Source organism: Corapipo altera, unplaced genomic scaffold (assembly GCF_003945725.1).
Source record: "Corapipo altera isolate COAL_440 unplaced genomic scaffold, ASM394572v1 113, whole genome shotgun sequence".
In the NCBI taxonomy this organism is placed as follows: Eukaryota; Metazoa; Chordata; class Aves; order Passeriformes; family Pipridae; genus Corapipo; species Corapipo altera.
Window position 1 is genome coordinate 3947706 of NW_020884895.1, and position 24771 is coordinate 3972476.

Below are 24771 nucleotides of genomic sequence, written 5' to 3' on the forward strand. Positions count from 1 at the left end.
CTCTCACAGTTTTAGTAACTGCAGTAAAGGCAACATAAATCAGAACTTTTCCCTTTAAAGTAAATCATGAAATTCAACATACAAATCTCTACTATAGTAACACCTATCCTGTAACCTTGAGCAAGCTTGGGTATTCCCACTTCATACACAACTAAAGAATCAATAAAGGATGAAATATTAAGAAATTAATTTTATCTTTACAGCTTCCTACCAAAGGCAAGGCAAACAACACTCTCTTCCCTTGCCTAAAACCCAGTGAACCCATCAGGGTTTTAAAGTTACAGAGGAAAAACTAAGTTAAAGCTCTATGAATAAGAGAGATATTAGAAAATAAACATACTTTTCTACTGCTGACCGTTTCTGAGATTTACTCTTGTAATTTAATGCCATCTTTGTCTCCATACCTGTATACACTGCAACACCTGGGAAGGAAGGGGGGGAAAGAGTTATACTTTACTTTCTCTATAATTTGCAGAACTTTTCATTTTGAGAGACGTAGGATAAAACCAAGAGGTGGTATTACTTTTGTGTTTACTTCAGTACAGTGATGAGACACTATTTTGTAGGTATTTGCAATATTCTGCTATAGTAAAACAGTACTACTGAAGTAATTTTAACACCTACTTTAACACTGTTCATTATTATGACTGTACTGCTCAATACGTATTTTATGGAAATCAGAACAGTAAATCTCAGGAGAAAGTCTTGAACAATGGGTAGCAGTAAGAACAGTCATTTATCCATTGAAGTTAAGTTATTCCTTTATCAAACCACTTCAAATATTTTCACAGAATGGAGCTGGAACTTTATATCCTTAGAGATTCTTCAGCATAATATCATTACTTTCATCTATAATCATATCCCCTCAGGTAACAGGCAGCAAGATTATTACAATTTCTTCAGTGCAAGTAGAATTAAAGCACAGTTCATCAACATGCTTTAAGAAGAGAATACTCTTTAAATATTTAGATGTCTACAAACCAAATATTTCTTTAGTGTTTTTTAATCTTGCTCCACGAAGTAAGAGACTTTCAGGCCCAAGAGGTCTAAAAAAGAAACAGAAATATCAGCATTTAAAAATTAGTTGTTCTGTATTCTATAAAACCAATGAAATCCAGTCTCCTATGCAAAGTTGTCCTATATTCCCTATGAACTCCCAATGCAGCAACTTCAACCCCATCCTCATTTAGGTCCATCTTCAATCATCTTTCACACCTCACCCACCCATCTCCACAGAACTCTCTGCTTCATTTCATGTCTCCTTTGGACACTGCCATACTCTCCCACCACTGTTACATATCCCATAATTACTGATTGAGCTAAATATTCCAAATGGCTGGTTCAGAGAGACCTGCAAGTTACTCAGGAAGCAAGCAGGCAAAAAGCCAGTTGAGCTCACAGTACACCAGGAATGCTATTTTTAGGTTTGGCTAACTACCCATCTTACTTCTACCCCTCTGACAAATTGAAGCGACCTAGAAAGTTCAAAATTTTTCACACCAAACAGAGACAAACAACTAGATGGTCACACCACCACCACAGCACTGCAAATTTTACTTCCTAACACAGGAGAAACAATTTCATAAATGTTTTTTTCCTGACATCTATCGAAATGCAATAATACATTCATTTCTTTAGCTAAGTTAACTCCAAACAGGGCTGGGACAATTAAGGTTAGAGCCATATCTTCTACTCCAGCAGTTGTATCACCTTTAGAAACTATCAGCAGGGTTGGTTTGAAATTAAAAAAAAATGCATTTTTGCCAGTGTTTCAAATGAAAGCAGAAATTTAACAACTGCAGTGGACAGGTTGACATACCAGGTATAAGCAAAAGAAGTAAAGTTCATATGCTAAGTGCTGGCACACAAGCTCTTGGGTTTGCCTTACTTTCCCTTTAGCTTTGCCACAAGCAGTCCATGATCACTATTACATAAACAAAGTTCTTATACCTGAAGTTCCTTTGAAAGCATAACCTGGAGTTACTAACAAAAAAAAAACCCCAAAGCCAAATCCACAATCCACCTCCCACAGTTAAACATTTAACTTAATTAATTTAACTTAAATGTTACTGCAAATGTGACAGTTACCATCACAAATACCATGTGCACCAATTATACACAGATTATGGTGGGTTCTTTAAATTAAACATACATATGTTAATGTTTTAGGCTAGACTCAAACTTCAACTGAAGAACTGAACTAAAAGGGACTAAATGCTCAAGCATTTAAACTTTTCACATAAGAAACGTAATTTGTATTTCTGGATCCAAGTTTGTAAAACCAGTCTGACAAATCCAAAATAAAAAACCTGAATCACTGTAATACAGTCTGGACAAGTTTGAGATACAGAAGATATATCTTCGCTAGAAGTCGGAACTTGCAATTTTTTTTCCACACTCCCTTTAAACTGGTTCTGGTTTATGTTGTCAAATTATTTTGATAGATTATCCCAAAGCTGAACCTCTCACTCTTCAGAGTAATGGATCCTGAAAAGCTCAAAGTGAAGTATCACATAAAGTGACCTTAGAAAACAGCTGAGTGGGGTATGGGGGATGGTATGGGTGCTGTTTTTTGTGGGGTAGTCAAGGCACTGGACTTGAGGTCAAGTCACCTTCCTTCTACACCCCCATATTTCTTGCAAAAACCATTGACAAATCCTTGATTCACTCTGAACTCCAGGTCATTCCTATCTAAAATTGACAAACGTTTGCAAACCTCAAAGGAGTCTCTCAGACTGAGACTTTCAGTCCTTCTGACTGAAGCACACATTACATGGAAAATACCTCAAGCAGAAATTTCACAAAAAAAAAAAAGAGTAATAGATAATATTTTAGACTTTAGAAGAGTGAAAGAACCATAACAGATTTACCTGTTTCTATGACAAATATACATCATAACACAGCACTTCACCTTTTCAGAAAAGGTGACAAGGTTTTTTGAAAGCGTGACTATCTGTAACCCACGTGATAAAATAATTAAATAATTAAATGCTATCTATTCCTGAAAATTTGGCCATTTCTTGTGAGTGAGTTCCATGTCTTTATTTCAAACCATGATCTTTCTCACTCCTGTTCTTCCTATTTTCCCTCCTGTAAACAGATGATGGGATCTGCTGTAGTTTACATAATATACCACTGGAAATTGTTTCAGATCAATAAATGCTTTAATTAACAACTAGCAACAAAGCTACCAGTTGATTACCAGAGCCTAAAAATTACTCACTTCAGAGCAGACAAGCCTTCCAGAACCATTGTATTAGATCTGAAAAACTGGGTAGTAATGAACTTTCTTTCACTAATTTTCTCTCTTCTCCATCTGAAGTATTCAGCTATAACTGACAACTTTCAGTAAAAATACCCCTCCCTTTTCCATATTCAACAGTAACTCTTATTTGTGATGGCTGTGACTTTAACCACCTTCATGTGTTCTAAATAACCGTCTTAGAAAATCTGACTCACCGTACTATTTCTTCAGCTTGTTGACTTACAGTTATTCTTCCAACAAATCTAAGAGAGATGGGAACATTTTAGAAATATCTACATAAAGACTCAAAAATGTAAAAAGTCTGTATTTACAAAAATGTCTTTAATGGTTCACAAGTACAAAATAGAACAGTATGGAAACACTGGCACTAATTTTACAAGAGACATTTAACAAAAGAAACATTTATCCATCAAAAGAACAGTCATCTGAGAAAGCTTATTAGGTTTCATTAATAATCACAAAAGATTATATTTCTACTCACTTAAAACAGATTGTGACTTTTTGATGATTCAGTAAGAAATAATTCCTCAACAAATGTAAGTTAGCATATTACCAACCAGAAATAGTATTTTTTCTTTCACTAAAACAAATCTACTCTGCATTTAAAATCTGACATTTGCATATTTAGCATGACCTCAGCTACAAACAGGGACGTAAACTTCCATAGCAATTGTACCTTAATTTGCTAAATATCAAATATCTGAGCTGCTGCTCAAACTGAGTATCTTAGTTTTAATGAATTTAATATTTCTCAAAGATCCTAAAGTTTACTGAAGAACAACTGTGACACTTGGATTTTAAAAACTACTACTTAATAGCTACCATTTTCCACTATACAGTTCAGAAGAAACTTGGATGGGAATATAACTTTTCCTCCCCATGATGTCTAGGACATTGACTGCTGATGTTAAAGAACACTCAGATATCCCTGTTTCTAATCTAAGGTTTTACTGTTGAAGAATGGAGTTCAAATCTTGAGCACATGCAAAATAAACATGGTCACCACATATCTCTGGAATTAACATAAGTTTACAACGATTTGCTATGATTTAATTTCGCTTTAAAATACCCTATATAGTACTGAAATCTCCTGGCAGAACCTTATACAACTCATTCTCCAAACTGGTCATATTCATAGGTCATTTAATATTTTTAAATCTGGAAACAAGTTTACTGGTTAGAACAGAAACGTATGTAATTAAAATACAGAAGATAAATAAAAACTATAATTTTGGGTTTAATACTGAAATATTAAAACTTGTCACTTGCAGTTTTCAGTTAGTACATATGTATAAACACAAGCTAACTATTAAAATCTAAAATTCAAGCACATGTCTGAAGCTATTTTAATCACAGCAAGACCGATAACATTCATAATATTAAACATTTTGAAGTGTTTAATTTCAAAATATTTACTACTAAAGTGATACCTGTACAGATCTGCTTCTGGCTGCTGACATTCTATAACAGCTACCAGTTTGTCCAGGTTGGCAACAGACTGCAACACTGCTGTTTCTGGGACTGCAACGTGTGTCTGTAAAACAGCACCCCTTAAGTTAACACGGGACTACCAGGCAGCAGGGGGGGGTATTTCAACAGGCTGAACTAAAAACAGCATCCCAAATTAATTAACTGTTTCACAGAAGTAACCCAGACCTTAAGATTGGTCTCTCCATCCAAACTTGCAGTGGTGACATGGCATGAACCGTCCACTCGATCAGACGACAGAAGCACCAGGTCAACAGGAAAAGTCTCATCTTTGGCTACTCTGACAATGTCCCCCACCTAATGAAGTGAACACAAATGAGAAATACACAAAGGGAGTTTGAAAAGAGCAGAATTCATTTCAGCACTGTTACCTAACCATGATCAAACAGGCCACAGTGATTAGTAATGAAACAAGAGCTGTACCTATGTGATAGAAACACAATTTTCAGTTTGGCCTTAACCACATACCCGAATGTTTTTAGATCTAGTTTTCACAAGGCCACCACTTCGAACAACATAAACTGGAGCACCGTTGACTTCATTGTCTGCTTTATGTCGTAGCCAATCTTCATAACCCTGTGGGAAACACAAAGAAATTTACTTTTCAAGCAATAAACCGAAAAAGCTTACTAAATATCTTCTAAGCAAATGCGCTTCAAATTACTTCCTGCATAATCTGAATATAGCCACTAATTTCTCTTGAGTTTCTACTAGAGCTGTTACTTAAGAACCTGGGAAACCTCTTAATTTTCACTCACAGGAACAAGTAAATGCACATAAAGCAGCAAAAGTGGTGAAGAAACTTAACAGTTCCATTTTCTCTGAAAACAAACAGGCAGTGATATTTTCTGCAGATCAGATGACCAAGCACTCATTAAATCGTTGATCTGTATGGATTATTATACCACAAATCTGGGAAGAGTCAGTCCCCAGGCTCCTTTATGGATTCCTTTTTTTTAAAGAAGTAACAGACTGAAATTACTTCCTCAAGTCATACCAGACAGCACTTCTTATAGTTACTGTCATAGCCTATGCATGAAATCTTAAGATTTCCTAATTTTGTGTGACATGCTGTTGACACATCAGCTCTGTATAGCAAGAGAAGATGACTGAGAAGGTTTTAATTCTTTCTGAGTCCTAATGGAACAGTTTGCAGCAACTGAGTTTTTAACTGATAAATTAAGCAGTTTTTCTTTAATTGATATTCTGCACCTCTTTAAGCACCCTTTATCCCATGCACACAAATGTGCAAACATTCCTGATCGTGAATCCAGGTATATTATCCCCATCCTATTTTCCTGAAGTATTTATACATTGCTTATTTAATCTAATAGCATTAGATCATAATAGCATAATAATCTCTAATCCCCAAATCTAGGTACTGTTTGGAAAGCCCCACAAGCAAATGCAAGAAATGGATCAATCTATGGATCAACTGCCTCCTACATCCTGGCAAAACTCCTGCAACTCATTTGCAATAACAGAAAGATTTCCTAAAATGCTTTTCTGTAGGTATAAAATGTGTGAAAGAGTTAAAAACACTTCCTTGTAAGTCTGCAGACAGAAGGAGGGAGCCGTATGAAACAGCAGGCATAATCCCAACTCATCCTACAAACATTATATGAATGTAATAATACAAAGAGTATTAATGCAGATGCAGTTTGGAAAGTTCTGCAGTTGACTGTAGTCTGTAGGGAAGTTATATGATGAATTTTGTATGTTAAAAGTACAGTTTTGCAGCTCTACCTTCATGTACCTCCACTGTTACTAGCACAAATGAATAAGGACAGCACAACTGCACTGCCTGGGTTTGAAAAGAAAGGAGATAGGGAACAGGGAAAAGAAAAGAAGCTTTATATGCCAAATGCTTAAAAATAATTAATTAAGAAGTGTGTAGTAATAGCAGCCACACACAGAGATTCTGGGAAATCAGAATCCTAAAGCTCCTAAGTAAGACTCTTTTAAGAATCCTTCCTAATCAATATGAAAAAGCAAGAGTCAGTACCTACAGCTCCTTGTTAAAGGTGACTGACAGAAGAAAACAAAGGTTTAACTAACATCCAGTAACCTTGGGGCATTTGTCTCATAGACCTGAACAGCTGAGCAATATGGGCATTTGGCAAAGAACTGAAATTTACCTTCTTTAGAAAGTACAGATTTCAGCGCTTTCCCCATCTGACATCTACTGCCTACAACCCAAGGGTGACACCTCACACCAGGGAATTCTTAAGAGTCAACTTAATGTGGTCAGTTCAAATTCCCCCAAAATTTACCTACTGCGGCATTTTTGAGAGTTCCTTATCCTCACTTGCAACTATTGGAAAAATACTGTGACAAAGAGAGATGCAACAGGAATACAGGGAATGCTGCTTAATTGCATGAAGAGAAACTAAGATTAAAATCCCTCAATTAAATTATATTCTTAAGTCCTCTGCATCAATGTAATTGAGAAACAGCCTGCATTTTATATTACCAGGGTTTTCATTCTCAGTATAGGTCTATAATTATTCAAAACCTTCAAAGTAGTTATTCATAATTTAACTGACAGTCAAGTAAACATCTCTGTTCAATCAGCTAAATACCTATAACTTATTGAAATGGACTGTTTCCTAAAGTTCCTGGGAAATACCTTTATTTTATTGTGTTTTGGTTCTTTTTTTTTTTTTTTTTAACCTTTTTATTTTTATTTGTTTGCCAATTTTGGACTCCTCTGAGGATTGTATATAGACCTTCACAGGCACAAGGAGGAAAGTGCTCTGGCTAACAGGACAGATAAAATGACACAGCATGAGTTGCACCATTTTGCAGTCTAGTATGTCCTTCTTCTGACCTAGGTGTAATTACACTTCTAAGAAAAAGTTCTGTCTCCTTTGCTGAGTTTAAAATCAGGCTGAGTTCTGAGGTTTGCTAGAGGTTCCACATTAACTGGTCTTCTGGAAGCAGGGGAGAGTTCTTCTACCCACTGCTAAGCTTCTTAAACCTGCATATCATTAATGCTTCTATTTTTCACCTTCATCTTTTGAGAGAATATTAAATTATAGTTTAACATTTATCCTGATGTAACTTTGTACAGAACTGGTGCCCCACAGTTTTCAAAAAGGACTTTCTTTCCTTAAAATCTGCTTCCTGTGAGAGAAAATGGGAGCCAATTTTGAGGCAATACTGAGTATTTTCCCCTCTGCATTCCAACAGAAGGTTTGTCTTTCTTCCCTGGCTGAAGGCAGCCTGTTGGAAATAGCACACTTAATTGTCCTTCCAAGGTAACAGCTTGTGAATATTTTTTGCCTTCTTTGCAGCATGTAGGATAAACATGAGAGTCCATTAGATCAGTTTAGGTGGTTCCAATAGTCCTTGCAGAGATATTGAGACAGCGAGGAAATCTCTTGGTGCTTTGCAAGTCATGAATGACTTCAAGCTTCTCCAGAAGGAATGACAGAATCTCTGTTCTTTGCAATTGATGATAAGATACCTAAATTTCCCAATATAAGATTGGACATCTGGAACCAAGGTGGTGTTAAGATTATTTTGGCCTATTTTAGACTTACACAAGTCCAACTTCTTCCTGGAAAAAAATGATCTAATATTTATAACTCTGTTTCATAATCTCTTTTAGTTCACACACCTTTAAGGAATATTATCCACTGCCTACTTATGATTCTAGCTCTTGAATATGTGATTTTTTTGGGGGGTGATGGTAAAAACTGCAATTGAATAGGATTAGGGCTCTCTACATACACAAATTGCACAGCAACAAGACGAAATGTTAGTCCAAATATTACTCCAGCATTAAGAACCCCTCTGCCCCATTCTACCCAGTTGAAAGCTAGAACTATTTTTACTTTTGCCCTATTTCTGGGTGCCTTTGGGTATTATTGGCATGGAAGGCAAATTGAAATTCCAGTTGTAGCTCTCTAACAGTCTCCTGCTTATTTTTCAGTTGCTAGACTGCATTTCTTCCCCAGACAGCACTGTCAAACCCTTTGAAGGGGATAGTTCCTGAAAATAACCTCCCTGCAGAAGAGATTATAATTTCTATCCACATCACCTCTATATTTATGAGCTCGTTTCCTTCTCCTCTTGCTTTAAGTGTTTAAAGAAAACATAAGATTTTTTTATCTTTTTCTTCTATTTCTACATTCTCATTACAGGGGCTCTAGGTCTCAAAATGGTGCTTGAAGAAGATTTCTGTCAAACTCAGATTTTTCTTATTTCAAGTGCTATAAAGCACTTCAAAATGTTTTATGCAATCAAAGAAGAAGAAAGGAAAACCAGAAGCTTTCTAAATTGGAGCTTTTACCTGGTACAGGATTACATTTAATACATACTTTACACCATGGAACATACTCCTTGGGGCCAAACTTGCCTTTTAACTACTGACAAACACAGGCTGCACCACTGCTCCATCCACCCAAGCTCCTTTCTCAGTGTGTGATGTGGGAGGACTGGTTTTGATATGCAGCGAGGTGTGCCAAAGGAATAAGTGAGGAGCTTTCAGAGAAGGTCTTATAACAAGTGACATGTAATGTTTAGACAAAAATGCTGCCTGACATCATTCACTGTCCATTTAAGGGTACTGCAGTGAGTCACTGAGTGCTCGACAACTAACCAAATGCTGAAGCTCAAGCATCTAACAAGAAACATTAGATACAAAATCCTTTCTAAAAATTACACTATTTTATGTATTTTTAGTATTTAAGCATTTTCTTGGTCAGACTTTGTTAAGTAACTTTACCCTCAAAAGACTTCATGCCACAAGGTTTTTCCCCTTTACCTGTTTTATGGCTGTCACAGTTATGACAAAAAATAATGGCAATCCACTGGTAATAGGACTGGTAGGGGTATCTATCATGAGCTAAAAGGGAAGAAAATATGAAAATTAGCTCAAATTTTATTTTTACCATGGTACTTTCAAAAAAAAAGCCAACAAAAAACCACCCTAATAAAGTAAGATGACAACTATTTTCCAAGCATTTCATTATAAACTGTGAGTGTTTTTACTGCATTTCCTGCAATATTTCTGGAGCAAAACTCAATTTCTGACACCTAAATAATACATGTCAATTATTATGCAGACAAAAGGTTCTAGGTAACAGAGCAGCCTTAGTCACATTTATAATGCATGTGACAATTTCAAGAGTCCTTAGTAAAAGGAAGATATGCTTCCATTCTACAAAGAAGAATTCGGAAGTATATTATGAAGGAAATAAATCTACATTTCGTGATGCTGTTTCAACATTCTATACAATCTACTGCTTACCAGCAATGCAGAGTATAACATCATCCACTTTAGAAGTGAAAATAAAGTTAAAACCAATAATTTCCAATGGTTTAGATATTAGAGAACATTTTCTTTTTCACACTGCACCTTTCCAGTTCCCCCAAGTTAACATGCAGTTTTTACAATCTGTGCTATTATTGCTGGCATGCCAAAAGTGCAGTGTACACACTAAGATTCTGTATGTGGGGGGATGTTAGTGCTTCTCCTCTGCTGCAGGAAAAAAACAACACGGTCAAGTGCTGCAAAGAAAATATACACAGGAGCTATTCAAAACCACAGACACTGATTGGATCCACTTTACCTGAGACCTATGGCATTGCTTTGGGAATCATTAAAGAAGAAAAAACAAAATCATACATGAAGTTTACTCTCTTAAGATCCAAGAACCTCACAGAGAAAACAGATTATGCCACCTTACAACGCATGCATGAGTTTATTTCTTTTGCCATTGAAACAGACAATTTATAGAACACAATAAAAATGAGACATAGCCTGCAATATTGTTCTTCAACTGTAGTACTGCAATTTCAGCTTGGCAGCATGTTGTCCAAGAAGACCCATGCCAAAAGCACCTGATTTAGGTGATAATAGATGACATTTCTGCCATCTATACTCTCTCACTCTTTCTCAAGAGAGGCTCATATATGAAAACGAAGCAGGTTTTGTGCTGGTGGAATTGTCATGGCAGCCTGCTCCCTCTGCCTCCTTCACCAGAACACCATGGTCCTTTGCCTGCCACACAGCTGGACACACATCCATCACACACCTGGTGTCACCAAAATGCAGTCTGTCACCATGTTTTGGGCATGCACGTGTGTGGTGAACAACGTGGACTGGACTGTGCTGCAAGTTTAAATCCCACACCGAGACTTTGCCCCAGCTCTGCCATCCCCAGTGGAACAAGGTGGTAATGACAGATTCTGCATCTTGGTCACATGAGATTCGTATGACAGGGAATATACCATGGTGATCAACTTTAAAAGGCACCTTTGCTTTATATAAAGAAATAAATTAAATATTAATGAATTTCCAAATGGGATTTGAATAAAAACATTCTAACAAATGAACAAAAACTACTGCAGTTTTTCTCCTGTTCTATTTCCAAGAATGCAGGCACACAGACAAGACATTTCTCGTACACATGAGGGCATCCACTTGTCACAAAGAAAACAGGATTACACTCAGAATAGAAGTTATGCCTATTTGTTCATGGACATCACATTTAGATATTACTGAACTCTAACAGTTTGAAAGAAATGTGACACAAAATTGAACTAAAGGGGTAAATCTGCATTAAAAAGAAATAAAAGCAATGCTGGCTGTGGTTACTTTAAGTAACATCAAGGTACTATCTCCAGCATGTCTCCATGTTCCTCAAGCTACAATATGTTAAACAGCATGAAACATCACAACAGAAATGACAGTCAAAGTGTGATGGACAACACATTCTGTTAGACAAAGTTAGAACAGTATGACTTTAGTGACTCCCAACACAGGAATTTTCAGCCTAGAAAGGTCATTCTTTCCAAATGTGAAAGAACAAGACCAAGGAACACAGGAGGCAATGGATTCAAAACCACAGAACTGGTCCAGTACTGACCAGTACTGCACAATCACAGACAAATTTTATTAACTCCTCACTATCCCTGTTTCTTGTCAAATGAGGTGCCATATTTTTCAGATGCATACTATTAAATGTTGGTTAATCACTGTGGAGGACTGCACACATTCAAAGCATTCTATTTTATAAGGATAGAAAAGTTTATGTACCCCAAAATCTTGTCTCTGCCTCAGATATTCATTTGTCTTTCAAAAGTTACTATTTCTCCTTAGACTCTTTCTCCTTTCACCTGCTAAGCCTACAATAGCTCCACAGAATTTGGGTACAATTACAGAGCTGGGGGTGCAAAGATTACCAAAAATGTACACACTGCCATAATATACTCGTGGATGTTCTTCATTAAAAAAAGAACAAAAAAGCTACAGAAGCCACAGCAGTATTTCTGACCTGTACTGTAACAATAACAGCATTAACTGACATCTTCAAAACTGACAAACTGTCAACCCAAATTGTAACACCTGTGGGTTCATTTTATCCGAACAAATTGAATGTCAGGATCTTAGAACTGTGTCACAATAGTCTGCTGATTTACAAAAGCGAGATTCCACCTACACTGGGAATATACACTGATCTCTGCTCAGCTCAAGAGCAAGCACACTCTTGGTGTATGCCAGGTTTGGTGCCAGTGAACTTGAATGTCTGCGTTTCTGCACACAAATGTCCAAGAAGCACTTAAAAACACAGAGTAAAACTCCTGGTTTATTCAAACACCACCAATGCCCACAAAAATAAGAATTCCTATTTGGAATTTCGTTACTACCTTACAAGATTTAAAATCGTATTTTGAGGCAATTGAGTCCCTCTGCTGTCAGTGCAATGGGTTTTAAAGCTGCACACTTAAATACATTGGCATTCATAAAGGTAAAACCTAAGAATAACACTTAAATTTGGACATAATTATTTTTAAAGTGATGTTCTTTTCCCAGAGAAACTGAAAATGTGTTCTTTTTATAGGCAGAATATGTAAGTAGAGAAGTTAAATTCACAGAACAAAAATCAGTGGCAGATTTACAACATAAACTGCAATTTCCTCAGTATTATTCAACTTACCTGAACCAAAAATATAATGAGAAAATAAAAGTTGGCTACTCTTCTGAACTGCTCAAATAGGTTTTTTGGAACAAAATTCCACACTGTATACTGAAGGGAAAAAAAAAGAGAGAAGAGTAATTATGACACACTGAACAATTTTTCAATGAAATTCAGTTCCAATCCCATTAAAGTCTGTTAAGCTAAATCTTTTCATTCTCCATTTCCCCTCCCCCAAACCATCTCCTGGTCTTGGTCTTCTCCCACACAGAGCTGCTGTATCCAATTTTTGTTGTTTTTTTCTCCTTCTGTTTCAAGTACAGTAAGCAGGGAAGCAGGGGTAGCAACTGCATTGCCAGTACAGGCCATGTTTTAAATGTTCTCCTACCCAGTGGGATAGGGGCAGCTGGAGTCATGTGGCTGTTTGCATCCTGGGTAGCAGGGAAGAAATTAATTCTTGCAGCTGTAACATTCTCTCCAACACCACAGCGACAAGGCACATCCCACCACCAGCTCCACTGATTTCAATCCAAGAACACACTAGGAGGGAATCTGCAACTGCAGTCCACTGCTGATTTATTTTATGCAGAGTATTAGCTTTCAATTTGGCTACTTTAAAAACCCTCACAACCAGCTTCACCCTTCCTTTTAAGTAGTTTGGTACATCACATCCAGACATGACCAGCACTGGTTTAAAACCTACTTTCCTTCAAAAATCCTGACCAATAGGCTTAATTGCTCTGTACTTTAATAAGCTTTGAGGAAAGAAGGATGAGAGGAGAAAAACTACATAGGAAGCAACCTTGCTTTTCCCTCCAAAAAGTTTAGAGTTTGTTTCATTTTGAATATTGTATATGCACCACTAGACATCATACACACCTGCACATTTACCAAACGACTTCTTAAGTAAACGTATCAAGTAGTTTTCCCACAAGAAATTGATTCCTTACCTTGGATGATATGATTCTGTTGTCTGCAAACTTCTGAGGAACATAATGGCCATGCTGGGGAAAACGATTTGCTATATAAATAGTTCTTGTATCGCTTTGATGCGGTGGGTCAAAACCCTAAAACATAAAATAAAAAAGAGGTGATTGAGAAAGGCTGTTAATAGCTGCTGTTTTCTAAAACTGTTAACTTTGTGCTGAAAAATGATATACAGATATCAAGCAGCAGTTTTGGAATAGTGGCTCTTGAATAGTAAAGAAAATTAATGTACAAAATTGAAGTCTGTTTTGTCCATAGACATTCCAAAAATTGGGAAAAAACCCTCCCTCAATTCTGAGGTTGTGTACTCATTCTGAAAAATAAAATTCAAAAATCCTTTCTCAAGGAGGACAGAGATGCAAACTTGCAACCCTGTGAAACTTAAAAAAGAAGAAATAGAAATGGAGATGAAAATATAATTAAATTACAAAACCTCACAGCTGTGCTCATAAAACCAATTATTGAAAAAAATAAAAGGTCAAAACAAACAAGTTATAGTAGTATGCTGTGATAACTGGATTTTGAAAAGATTCTCACCAGCTAAAAACCAAAAGCATATGCATCTGACTAGACAATACTGTTTTTCCAAACAGGTTTTATCTCCAAGAACTAACAATTTGTCAAATCTCAAATGTGATTTCCTGTCATGACCACCAATTCATCCAACAACTCTGAGTCATCCATGTCATCCCACTGAGGAAAAGGCCTTCAGTGCTGAGGAGGCTGGAGAAGAAGTGGGAGCCACAGCTGAAGCACTGAGAACCCACTGGACAACACCCAGAGGACTGGAACATGAGCCACAAGGGATCCTAAAAACATGACTTATAACGCAAGGCTGAACAATCCAAAAGGCAAAGAGCAAACAAATTAGTCATTTAGCCCAGGGGAGAGGAAACTTGGGATATCCTAGCAAATCTTCTGATATATAAAAGACTGTTCCATTGAGAAAACAGGTAATTTAAAGGACAAAGGAGAACAGAAGCAAGCAGGCTTAAGCTGCAGGTAGGAAAACTTTGTCTGGATATTGGAAACCAAACCAAAATTCCTTTCTTATGGAAAGGAAAAATTAAAAACCAAAATAAGTCATGTGGGAAGGTTGTAATGTCTCTGTAACACAAGGGCTTGTATCTAGGTCATTCAAGTCTATCTTTAATAGAGCCTTTCCTGGGGCTACATGACTCACCAGAACTCTTCCTAGCAATAATTTTTTGACCTGGACAAGCAGGTGATGCCAAAAGACAACAAACAACACAATAAAACAGTAATAATTCAGACAACAGGCCAAGAAAACTACTAAAAGAAAAAGCGAAAAGCTCTAAGACATGAAATAAACCAGTGAAATTAAATCTGGAACTGTTAATTGTTCGATCAGGAATCAATGACTGTCTGTGAGGTGCTGAATTTCAGCGCCAACGCCACACACATTCCTAATCTTAGAATTGACTTTGTACTGTGTCCACAATCTCCTTGTTCTTTGATGCCACGTGCAAGGACAACTGGTGGAACAGGTAGGAAGGGCATTACCAATTCCACTACTGCAGGTGAGGAAACGACATTTGCAGTTGTGTTGCTTCACATGTGAAACCAGGCTCAGACCCTGAATGATGTCAAATAAAACCTGACACTTCACAGAACTCCAGAAGAAGATACTTCTGTACCAGTTAACCACAGATGATAAACAGTGAGCACAATGAGTGACACAAAAAGTTGTTGGTATAACCCATCAAGAATTTTCTTTAATCCATGAATATCTCTAACACAGGGCATTAGGTCTGTTCACATCCAGGATGGTGTCATTTTAAAGTAACGTAATAATAAAAAGAATCCTCTCAAACACACAAATTTTTGTGTTTGACATCATTACCAGAGAAACCTTCTGCATCAGAAAGAAAGAGGTCCAGAAAAAAGAAGGGAGAAAGAAAGGAAGGGGAATTTTTCAAAGAGATTTGAAGGAGAACAAACTTTAGATGACAAGCAGTGGAAGGCTGGTCTAGTCACAAGCTCCAGGGTGAAAACTTGTTTAAAGATAAGAATGGAGCAGTGAGACAAAAAGTAGATAGGGGAAAGGACAGGAAAAAATACATAGGATACCAAAAGCAAAAAGAAAGGAACTGTTCACAGCTTTAAGAAATACAAACATGAAAGTAAGATGAAAAAAAAAGTACCTTTTAAATGATGACACAAAATTTAAAAAGAGAACAGTGTTTGCAGCAGAAGCATTTTGGATACCTGACATTAGTGACACATTATTTCTAAATCAATCCAGAAGATGCCACAAATAAAAGGGTTTTGCAAGCAAGCAAAAATGTGCCTAATTAGTAAGACTAGGTACACAGCTCTCTCCTATCTCAGAAAATGTCTGGCACTCACAAAATACCAGACATTCTCACTTTGGAAAGTCATACTCTACAGCCTGAAAAAATTCAAACAGATGTAAAGCAAGGGAAAAAAAACAACCAGAAAAAGCAAAGAAAACAAGTGGCAGTCTTCTTTCTGACAGTGAAAAATGCTAATCTCCATGCCACTTGCTGAAAGTTATTAAAAGATAAATGAAAGATTTCAGAGTGACTATGGTATCACTGAATTTTTATATGCCCTTTTTAGGCAACTATCTGAACACCTGAAAGTTGATGAGTTTGATGACATTTTTATTATGAAGAGTAAAGACCTCTGTACAATTCCAGCCTCACTGCACAAGCACTTCTATCAGAGAAGAATACATCTGCTGAAGCAGACTCAACTGATTAAAAGAAATCTATTTTCCAAATCAGAATCTCTGGCCATACAATTTTACAGGTGCAGTTGTGCAGTTAAAACAGCTTAAAATTGCAGTCTTTACACATTTAATTCTATTTTGTTGACATTTGCCACAGAGAAAGCTCAGAAGCTGAGCAGTCAGCAGATCACAAAGCACACCCAAGGCAGGCTGGGGACAAAAACCCTTCAGTTGTCAGAGCTGTGGTTGGAAAAGGACATCCCTGACAACCTTAGTGACTTGACTGTAGTCACAGCAGGAAATAAGTGTCAGAGCTGGGAATAAAACCCAGATTTCTTAAATTTTATGACTGTAACTACTAAAGATCATTTGAAATTACCCAGCATCCCTGTCATCTCGTAATTAGCCGGTCAGACCACAACCAAGCAGATCTGCAAGAGAAATTTTCATTACACATCTCTCCAAGGAAAATTGTGCACAGACATTGAACTTAATTGTTCAAGAACTGAAATGTCTTTAACACTTCTCAAACTATGGGACTGGTCACTGAGCCTGCTCCTGACACAAACTGATTTGTAGCCCAAATTTTTGCCCAGCAAAGGGATTTTGCACAGTAACTGTACGCAGCCAGCAAAGCGGGCTGAAACACACTGTTTCCTAATTTCACTTATTAGACAGTTCTCTCTCTTTCTAACGTCATTCTCTAACTCAGCTGCAGAAGTAGGGTAACATGCCCTTGTCAAAGGATTTCTGCAGCTGAACAGTATGAGCAGAGAATCCCCAAATTAAAGTTTGAGTCTTGCAAAACGATTGTCACCAATATCTTTCAACAAAAGTTAGTTTTCCTGCAGTTCTCTCGTGAAGTGATTTCTACCCAAGTGCACAGATAACTGATGTCATAAAAAATGATGCTGAGTGAGAATTACAGAATCTGATATTTAAGGCTTCTTGATCAGGTATATTACAGACATATATATTACATGAGTCAGCTTTAAATAAAATTTGACCATAAGATAAAGTGACCTGATTTCCCCCCCTTCATGCTGCAAGTTAAATCTAGATTTATTATCTAAAGTTCAGCCCTTTAGCTGATTTATCAACACAAACCAGGAGTTATCTACCCTTGGAATACATCTCTCACTTAATTTCAATCTACACATTCCCAACAGAAGTTTTGCACCCAGATAAACTTGACGTTTGTTTTTGAATATAGTTTAAACACACACCACTTAAATACAATACAAAGTGCCTGAGTGAAGCTGATTTACAAAGCACAAATGAAAGTAACTTTTAGGGAAAAAAAAGAAAAAGAAGAAATAAGTGATTCAGAGTTTTCCTTTTTTATAAATTTGCAATGACTCTAACCAAAGATGAAGTAGTTTTTACTAAATTCCTTCAGCAGTGATTTTGTTACTGTTCTAAAAGTTAGACAAAGACATCCTCTGTGCAATAATTAGGTCCCTTTAAAACAGCACAGAAAACATACCCCGAGGAACTGAGGAGAAATATTTGACTGCAATTTTATGCAATTTATTTCATGAAAGAAATGGGATTCAATAGCCACCCCCAAATAACCCCTTTCTACATTCTGTCTCCATCTCAACCACTGTACCAGAACTGCCCATGCAGCCACCGGATAAGGGAGACTGGAAAACTGATCCAACCAAACCCCCACCATTTTTCCCCCCTTTTTTTTTTTTATTTTATTTTTTTTTTTAATGTGTCAGTTCCCTAAAACAATTACATGGTCATGCCAATTGCCTGGTGACAAAAGCATTTACTGCGACAGAAGAGTTTTATATTGCTGCTGAGGAAGCATTATTAACACACACAATGAATTAGGCAACCACAGAGTAAGCAAATGAGAAGTAGCACTACAAAAAGAGACCCTCCCAACACCTGCAAGTGTAAAGGAAGAAAAGAAAAACAGTTTTTGTGGTCAACTTGTTGATATAATATACACATATACTGTATATATATATATACATATATACACATATAATGCTTCAATACCACTATTAACGTAGGGCAGTGTGCACGTACACCCTCCCCACGCCCTCCCCAGCACTGTGAAGTGAGACAGCAGAAATCCATGGATCTTTCAGCAAGGATTAGTGACATGAGACCAGCACACAACAAACCAATCGCTGTGTCAAGCTTTGCAATACAAGCACCAATAATTACAAACCATCTGACAGGCAGTTTTTGCCTGTGAGTTGAATAAAGCTGGTATGGTTTAACAGCATCTCCCAGGGTTTTTCATTCATTCCTCACAGTTTTTACAGGGGTAAAAAAAGTAAACTTATATTTGCCAAAAGAACTTCTGCTATGTGACCACTTTTCAGTGAAAGGGGTTTGAAAGAAGAAGTGTCATTTAGAGCCTCTTCCTCATTTCAAAAACCACACTGAACTGTGCTAGGAAAAGTAAGCCATCTGATTACCAAGTACTACCCAATAAAACCAATAAACAGATGAAAACCTGGTCTCAGAAACCCTTTTTCCTCAGGAAGTGACTTGACTGATCGTGGCTGCAGAAGCAGAACACCACATCTCCTGGCAGACAGCCCAAAAGTCTGCTATTACACTGCTGTCAAGATATATTTTGATTAAAGGTGTTTTGAGGAAATGGATTTTCTTGCTTTGGATTTTCTTCTGAATATACATAGAATACTTTTCCCTCTGTCAGATAAGATGATCTCTTCACACTCCATGCCCATTTTCAGAAGTCTGTGTAAATCTGTACTCTATACAGTCAGCCAATAATTCTTTCAGTCATATAACTAGGCACTAGTCAAACTGAATTTGCCATATCGAAGGTTAGCATGAAGGAGGAAACAGACTCTCACAGCAATTTTAAACACTGCTCTAACAACTAAAGTAGTGAATCAGCTGAAGCACCCTGACGTGTACATGGTTTGTTCCTCCCCTTTTAAATACCACTGCAGTAAAGAAATAAAACTGTACTAAAAGCCATGCACCATTCGTGCAACTTCCTCTTCCCACTTACTGTATCTACAGTTGTTTAAAATATCTGACAATAAATCATGCTGTAACCTTCTAAAAGACCTATAACCAGACTACATTATTTTGTGAAAACACACCCTTTAGGAAAACAAGGCCTGAGAAATCACGAAGCAATAATCTGTCCTTTCACTACATTAAAAAATCTGCCTCATGCTATATTCAGAAAAGTTGTACTTGTGCTCATCACAAAGTCCTGGTTACATATAGCTCAAGTTGTTCTTATTTTGCCTTATTTCTTCAAAATGCCCACAGAAGTGGGAAAATCCCTACTTAAAATTTGAAAAAAAAAAAAAAAATCATCTGTCTTCTCTTTATTTATCTGCAAACATAACAAGCCAAGTCAACTGGCCTCATTCACTGCTAACATACTTCCCTGCGCCAGTTCCTCTACTCTGGTCACTGATGCCAAACATACTGGTCTTGTAACATCAATAAAATCAGAAAGGAAAAGGGAGCTAAGCAGGCAAGTTATGCTTTCTAACACAGTGCTCTCAAGACTGTTATGGTATGGCTGGTTCCTGTGAGCAGCAAAGAATTTTAACAGAGGTTCAGGTACAATGCTTAATTCTAAAACAGTCTGACTTGCATCAATGCAGGAAATGGCTTTCTTACCCTCCTCACAATCCAAATCACAGTATTTACAAAGCATTTTGGATTTCATATGATAAAACAAACCTAAAGCCTTATAAGAGCTACTTGTGACTGTCTTCAAAAGAATGCCAATATTCACATTTGTCCTACAGAATTATTATTCCAGCATCCAAAGGGGGACTACAAGAAAGTCAGGGAGGGACTGTTTACAAGGGCATGTACTGATATGACAAAGGGTAATGGTTTTAAAGTGATAGAGAGCAGATTTAGATTAGATATAAGGAAGAAATTTTTCCCTGTGAGGGTGGTGAGGCCTTGGCATGGAAAGCTGCTGATGCTCCATTCCTGCAGTGTTCAAGGCCAGCTTGTATGGGCTTATCCTCTTGCCTCGATGTATTAACCAACCAAATGCCTGTAATACATTCCTCATTCATTGCTTTATTTTAGGATGCTCCCTGTCATAGTCAGACACACAGATTATGAAGATTATCAATAACAGATCCAGTGATACTTTTGCTCAGATGCTGTTTGGCAGAAAACAGACTTCACAATAAATGTGTCTTCAACTCGAAGGAAGCAACTTAGTTAATAGTCAGATTCTAAGCAGTAAGCCTCAGTCTCAGACAGGGCTAGTCGCTACTCTTCAAGGCCAGTCAGTGCTCTCTAAGTTTTTCTTTTTAAAAAATGTTGAAGTCCAAGAAGTTTGGGAGAAGTTGAGGTTTGACAGGATCTGTGGTCCACAATGTTTGGTATTTTGCCATGCTTCCCAAAGCAGCCCATTCCTCTAAAAAAGTGGAAATGAAGATGCCTTTGAAGTTCCAAATACACAGTTTTTTAATTTCAGAACTAAAAGTTTGTCTCTGTGGGCTCCAGCAATTAGTTGCCTATATCTGCAATATCATCTCCCCCTCAAGCATGAACAGAGACTGGGCAAGATTTTCAAAGCTGAAGGGTGATTTCAGATACCTATCAAGAGACAACTATAGGGCACTATATTTTGTAAAATAAGAATTGAGATCCCCAAAATCACAAATCACTTTTAAGAACACTGCTCAAATATAAAGTACCTTGAATATCGAAAGTACTACAATTCTGCAGTAATCAATCAGACAGAAATAGCAGCTACTAAACAGGTCACACTAAGAAATACAGAACCAATGCAGTAAATGAAACATTTAACATACAAGTCCTTCATCTACCTTGAATAACCACGGTATCTCAGAAAAAAGTAACAAAAAACCCCACACCCTAACTGTATCCTTTCTGCACATTGCCTGTATTCATTTAAGTAAGGTTACAGCAGATATTCAATATTTAATAAGGCATTCCAATCTGTGACAGGTTATGAACTTTCACTTAAAACTAGAAAGCAGCTCCAATTTTGTAGACAGCAATTTCACCATAAAAACATTACATTTGTCAAGTCCATGACAAGACAAATACAGAAGAATCATACTTTCCTTCATGCATTTGCATCCTATATGCACCAGTATCTTAAAATGAAATGCTGTTTACTCACTGCTTTGAAGAGTCGTTTGTAAAAGTATTTTACACAAGCACGAAGGGTTCCTGTTCTGGGCTACTAATATGACCACTATCCCATAAGAGTGCTGAAAATCACTGTTTTCAATATCTGGATTGGTTCTAGCAGGTAATAGCTACTTATGCCAATCAGCTCCAGCACTGCAAGTCTAATTCACATTTTCCTTCAGCACAGGGGAAAAAAAAACCCTTTCCAAATATCTCTTCCCCCAGAATCACCCCAAGATAATAAATCTTACGGCTTTTTCAAAATGTGTGCCAAAATTACACTGACAATTGCTGACAGTTGCTGCTCAACAAATTTCACAGGAAGAGAATTTCGTTCCTAGCTAGGACTGTCTAGCTCTTCCTTTTAACACGCTCGGATAAAGCCTGATCTGTAAAAACATTACAGTTGTGAGTCTGCACTGAATAGCACTTTAAGTTTTAATTCCATTTCAAATATGATTTATGACCTAAGTATCAGTTAATGTCCTGCTTTCAGACATGTGTACAAACTAGTTTATCCTTAAAGCCTACTAAATCTTAAGCATCCTTTCTGTTTTGTTGTGATTCCCTTTCCAAACAGATATGTAAAATATCTGAAAAAACTGGCACAGCCACCCATAAACTAAGCACAAAAATGTGCAAAGGAGTAACAAAATGCAGCAATAGATAAGAAGATATTTTTTTTGGTTTAAACCATTTGAAACTTCTTCCCCTGGTAAAGTATTTCAGGATGAAATCAGCCAGTTTGCCTTTTGTCTACATCATTCTCTCTCCTTCCCATTTAAAGTTTTCCTTTCCCATGCTTATTTTTGCTCAAAGTAAACAAGGAAAAAAATCCTCTTAAGTCACTGCATGTGGGAGGCCAAGGAATTGCAGGGGTTTGTTTTTCAAATCACAGTGTAGCTGTCAGTCCCACTTTCTATCTTTTCTATCATGGTCCATACTATTGCTAAGTGGTTTTTTCAACAGCAGCTGAAAAGAGGTTTGTAAAAAAAAAGTAAGGTTAAAAAAAAGTCTAGCTGCAAATATGTCACCTGTGTTATGCTGGAAGATATGACCTTGCATTTACAGAGGCACTTTGTCAGATCTATCTTGCTGCAGTTCTTATCTGCTGGCTTAACAAACAGATTTTGTGCTAGAAATTAGAGGATTTTTTGGAGAGGTATAATGTAGATACCTTTTCCCTGGTGAAATAGTTTAAAAAACAGTTGTAACTACTGAGGGCATTAAAGTACAATAAAGAAAAAGAGATCACCAGTGAAAGGCACAAGTCATGAGGTTTTTAATGAAATTTAAATGCTTTATTATAGTTTTCTTTTATAAATCCTATCTCCCCATCCCAAGGAAAACAAATGTCAGTTTTAATGAAGTCAGTCAATCCATTTAAAACTAGAAAAACAAATACCAATGATATTCAAAACACATGTTGAATGTTATTAAATTCAGCACATATTTACTTGCCTTAGATTATGAATTTTACCTTCTGATGAGAGGTCAGAAACAATCTCTTAGCACTAAGAAGAGGCATTCACCCTGAACCACCCCCCCAAATACTACCAAATACTATCTGCTGACTAGAACACGAAAAGTTTTTGCTCTTTGTCAACAAAATAATATTTTTCTCCCCTAGTCACATAAAACATAAATAGATGGTAGTTAGTGAGGGAAGAGGACCTGTTAGTGCAGGAATATCATACAGTCAATTAAACAGTCATATTATTTAATGACAAGTGGAAGTTTGGCACAACAAAAAATCTGCTGCTTAAAAAAAAAAAAGAAATCCAAGTCTCACAGCAAGGCAGCACATTGGACAACACTGATCTTCCTATTTTTAAAACAGTCTTTGAAAGACACAGTGTCATGACTGCTTTGATTAGGTTTGGGTAGGCAATTTTTAAATTTAGGGTTTAATTTTTTACGAGGTAAGACTTAAAAATCACGCACAGGACAGAGTGGATGTCTCCATGGGGAACAGACAGCTGGCTGAAGGCAGGGCCAGGCTCTGCACGCTCTGGAACACATTGTGCTGAGAATGTATCAGCCTTCAGCAGTCACAGAATACAGAAAGAAAATAAGGGTAGAAGACCCAAACACAACGGGAGGACTAGTCCAGCAGATCAAAGAATATCTCTAGCAGAAAAAAAACCAGGCCACATTTTCTCCTGTGCCAAGTTACATGAGGGGAGTCACAAACCCCCAGTTCTCAAGCTATTCTACCAAGGCAATGCCACCTTTGGCCTGTTCTAACATGCACCTTGCAGCGACAATTCAGAAGGTATCAGCTGGGCACTCTGAACCATGGGAACTCTTCTGAGAAAATATGCCTTTATTTTTATAGTATACAATAACAAACACCCACTTAATTTTAGCCAAAAAGGGTAAGAGGCTTCAATGACAAATAAGAGGGGGAAAATGATACTCCAGAAAAGCAAGGTGATTTCAGAAGCTCAGTCATTAGATTAGTTTAAACTACTTTCAGCGTGCAAAAAATACAGGGAATTATTTTTTTGGGGGGGAGGGGGTTAACTGTATTGATTCAATTCATTCAACAAAATGATTAAGTGAAAATAATAACCACATGCCAGGGCAAACAATGAGATCAAATGCTGTCCACCTTGCTCACAATGCCAATAAGTGCAAGTTATCTCAAAATACCATCTGTTCTCTCAGAACATCTTAACAGATACCAACACCTGGAAGTAAAAGGGATGTGACAGAGATTACCAAAACAAAACATACAAAAACATTCCCTATGATCAGCCCTCAGTGCAGGCTTTGTAGAACTTCTGGACTAGATGAACTCTAAACTTTCCTCCCAATCTGAGCCTTCCTATAACCATGAAACAAAATCTAGTCTGGTAATTAGGTTTTCTGGTTAATCTATATTTTTTATTTTTGACTTACAGCTAAATAGCAAAGCTGCATTTGCTTGAATACCTCACATAAAAGTTGCTGTCAGTGCACAGCAGCACTGAGGTTCTTAAATTGTAAAGATCCTCTGTCAAATACAGTTCAACTTTGCTTGTCTTGAACCTGTCATTTATAGAAGAGGGACCAGGCAGGCAGTTCTTAGGTTTTCTCCATGTAATATCTTTTGTACATCATTGAGATGACAGATAACAGATCAAAAGGCTCAAACTCCTCATAATAGCAACTAGAAGGAAAAACCAGAGACCCTTCTTCACATGAGAGGACTAATACTTCAAAATTATACAGCTAAAATCACACATACAAAAGAATTC

The 24771-nt window shown here is 37.0% G+C and overlaps 1 protein-coding gene across 10 annotated transcripts in view; it reads right to left on the bottom strand.

The window, feature by feature from the left end:
- The window catches only part of ATP11B (ATPase phospholipid transporting 11B (putative)), a 65422-nt gene that overhangs the window by 37007 nt on the left and 3644 nt on the right, over nucleotides 1-24771 (bottom strand). For all 10 annotated transcript variants that reach the window (XM_027647248.1, XM_027647251.1, XM_027647250.1 and 7 more), the window contains exons 2-10: nucleotides 13632-13748; nucleotides 12703-12792; nucleotides 9525-9605; nucleotides 5222-5329; nucleotides 4922-5050; nucleotides 4696-4799; nucleotides 3460-3507; nucleotides 982-1046; nucleotides 341-422 (exon numbers count right to left, since the gene is read on the bottom strand). In XM_027647248.1, the coding sequence (XP_027503049.1) occupies nucleotides 341-422; nucleotides 982-1046; nucleotides 3460-3507; nucleotides 4696-4799; nucleotides 4922-5050; nucleotides 5222-5329; nucleotides 9525-9605; nucleotides 12703-12792; nucleotides 13632-13748 (824 nt within the window). The remainder of the gene's footprint in view (nucleotides 1-340; nucleotides 423-981; nucleotides 1047-3459; nucleotides 3508-4695; nucleotides 4800-4921; nucleotides 5051-5221; nucleotides 5330-9524; nucleotides 9606-12702; nucleotides 12793-13631; nucleotides 13749-24771) is intronic.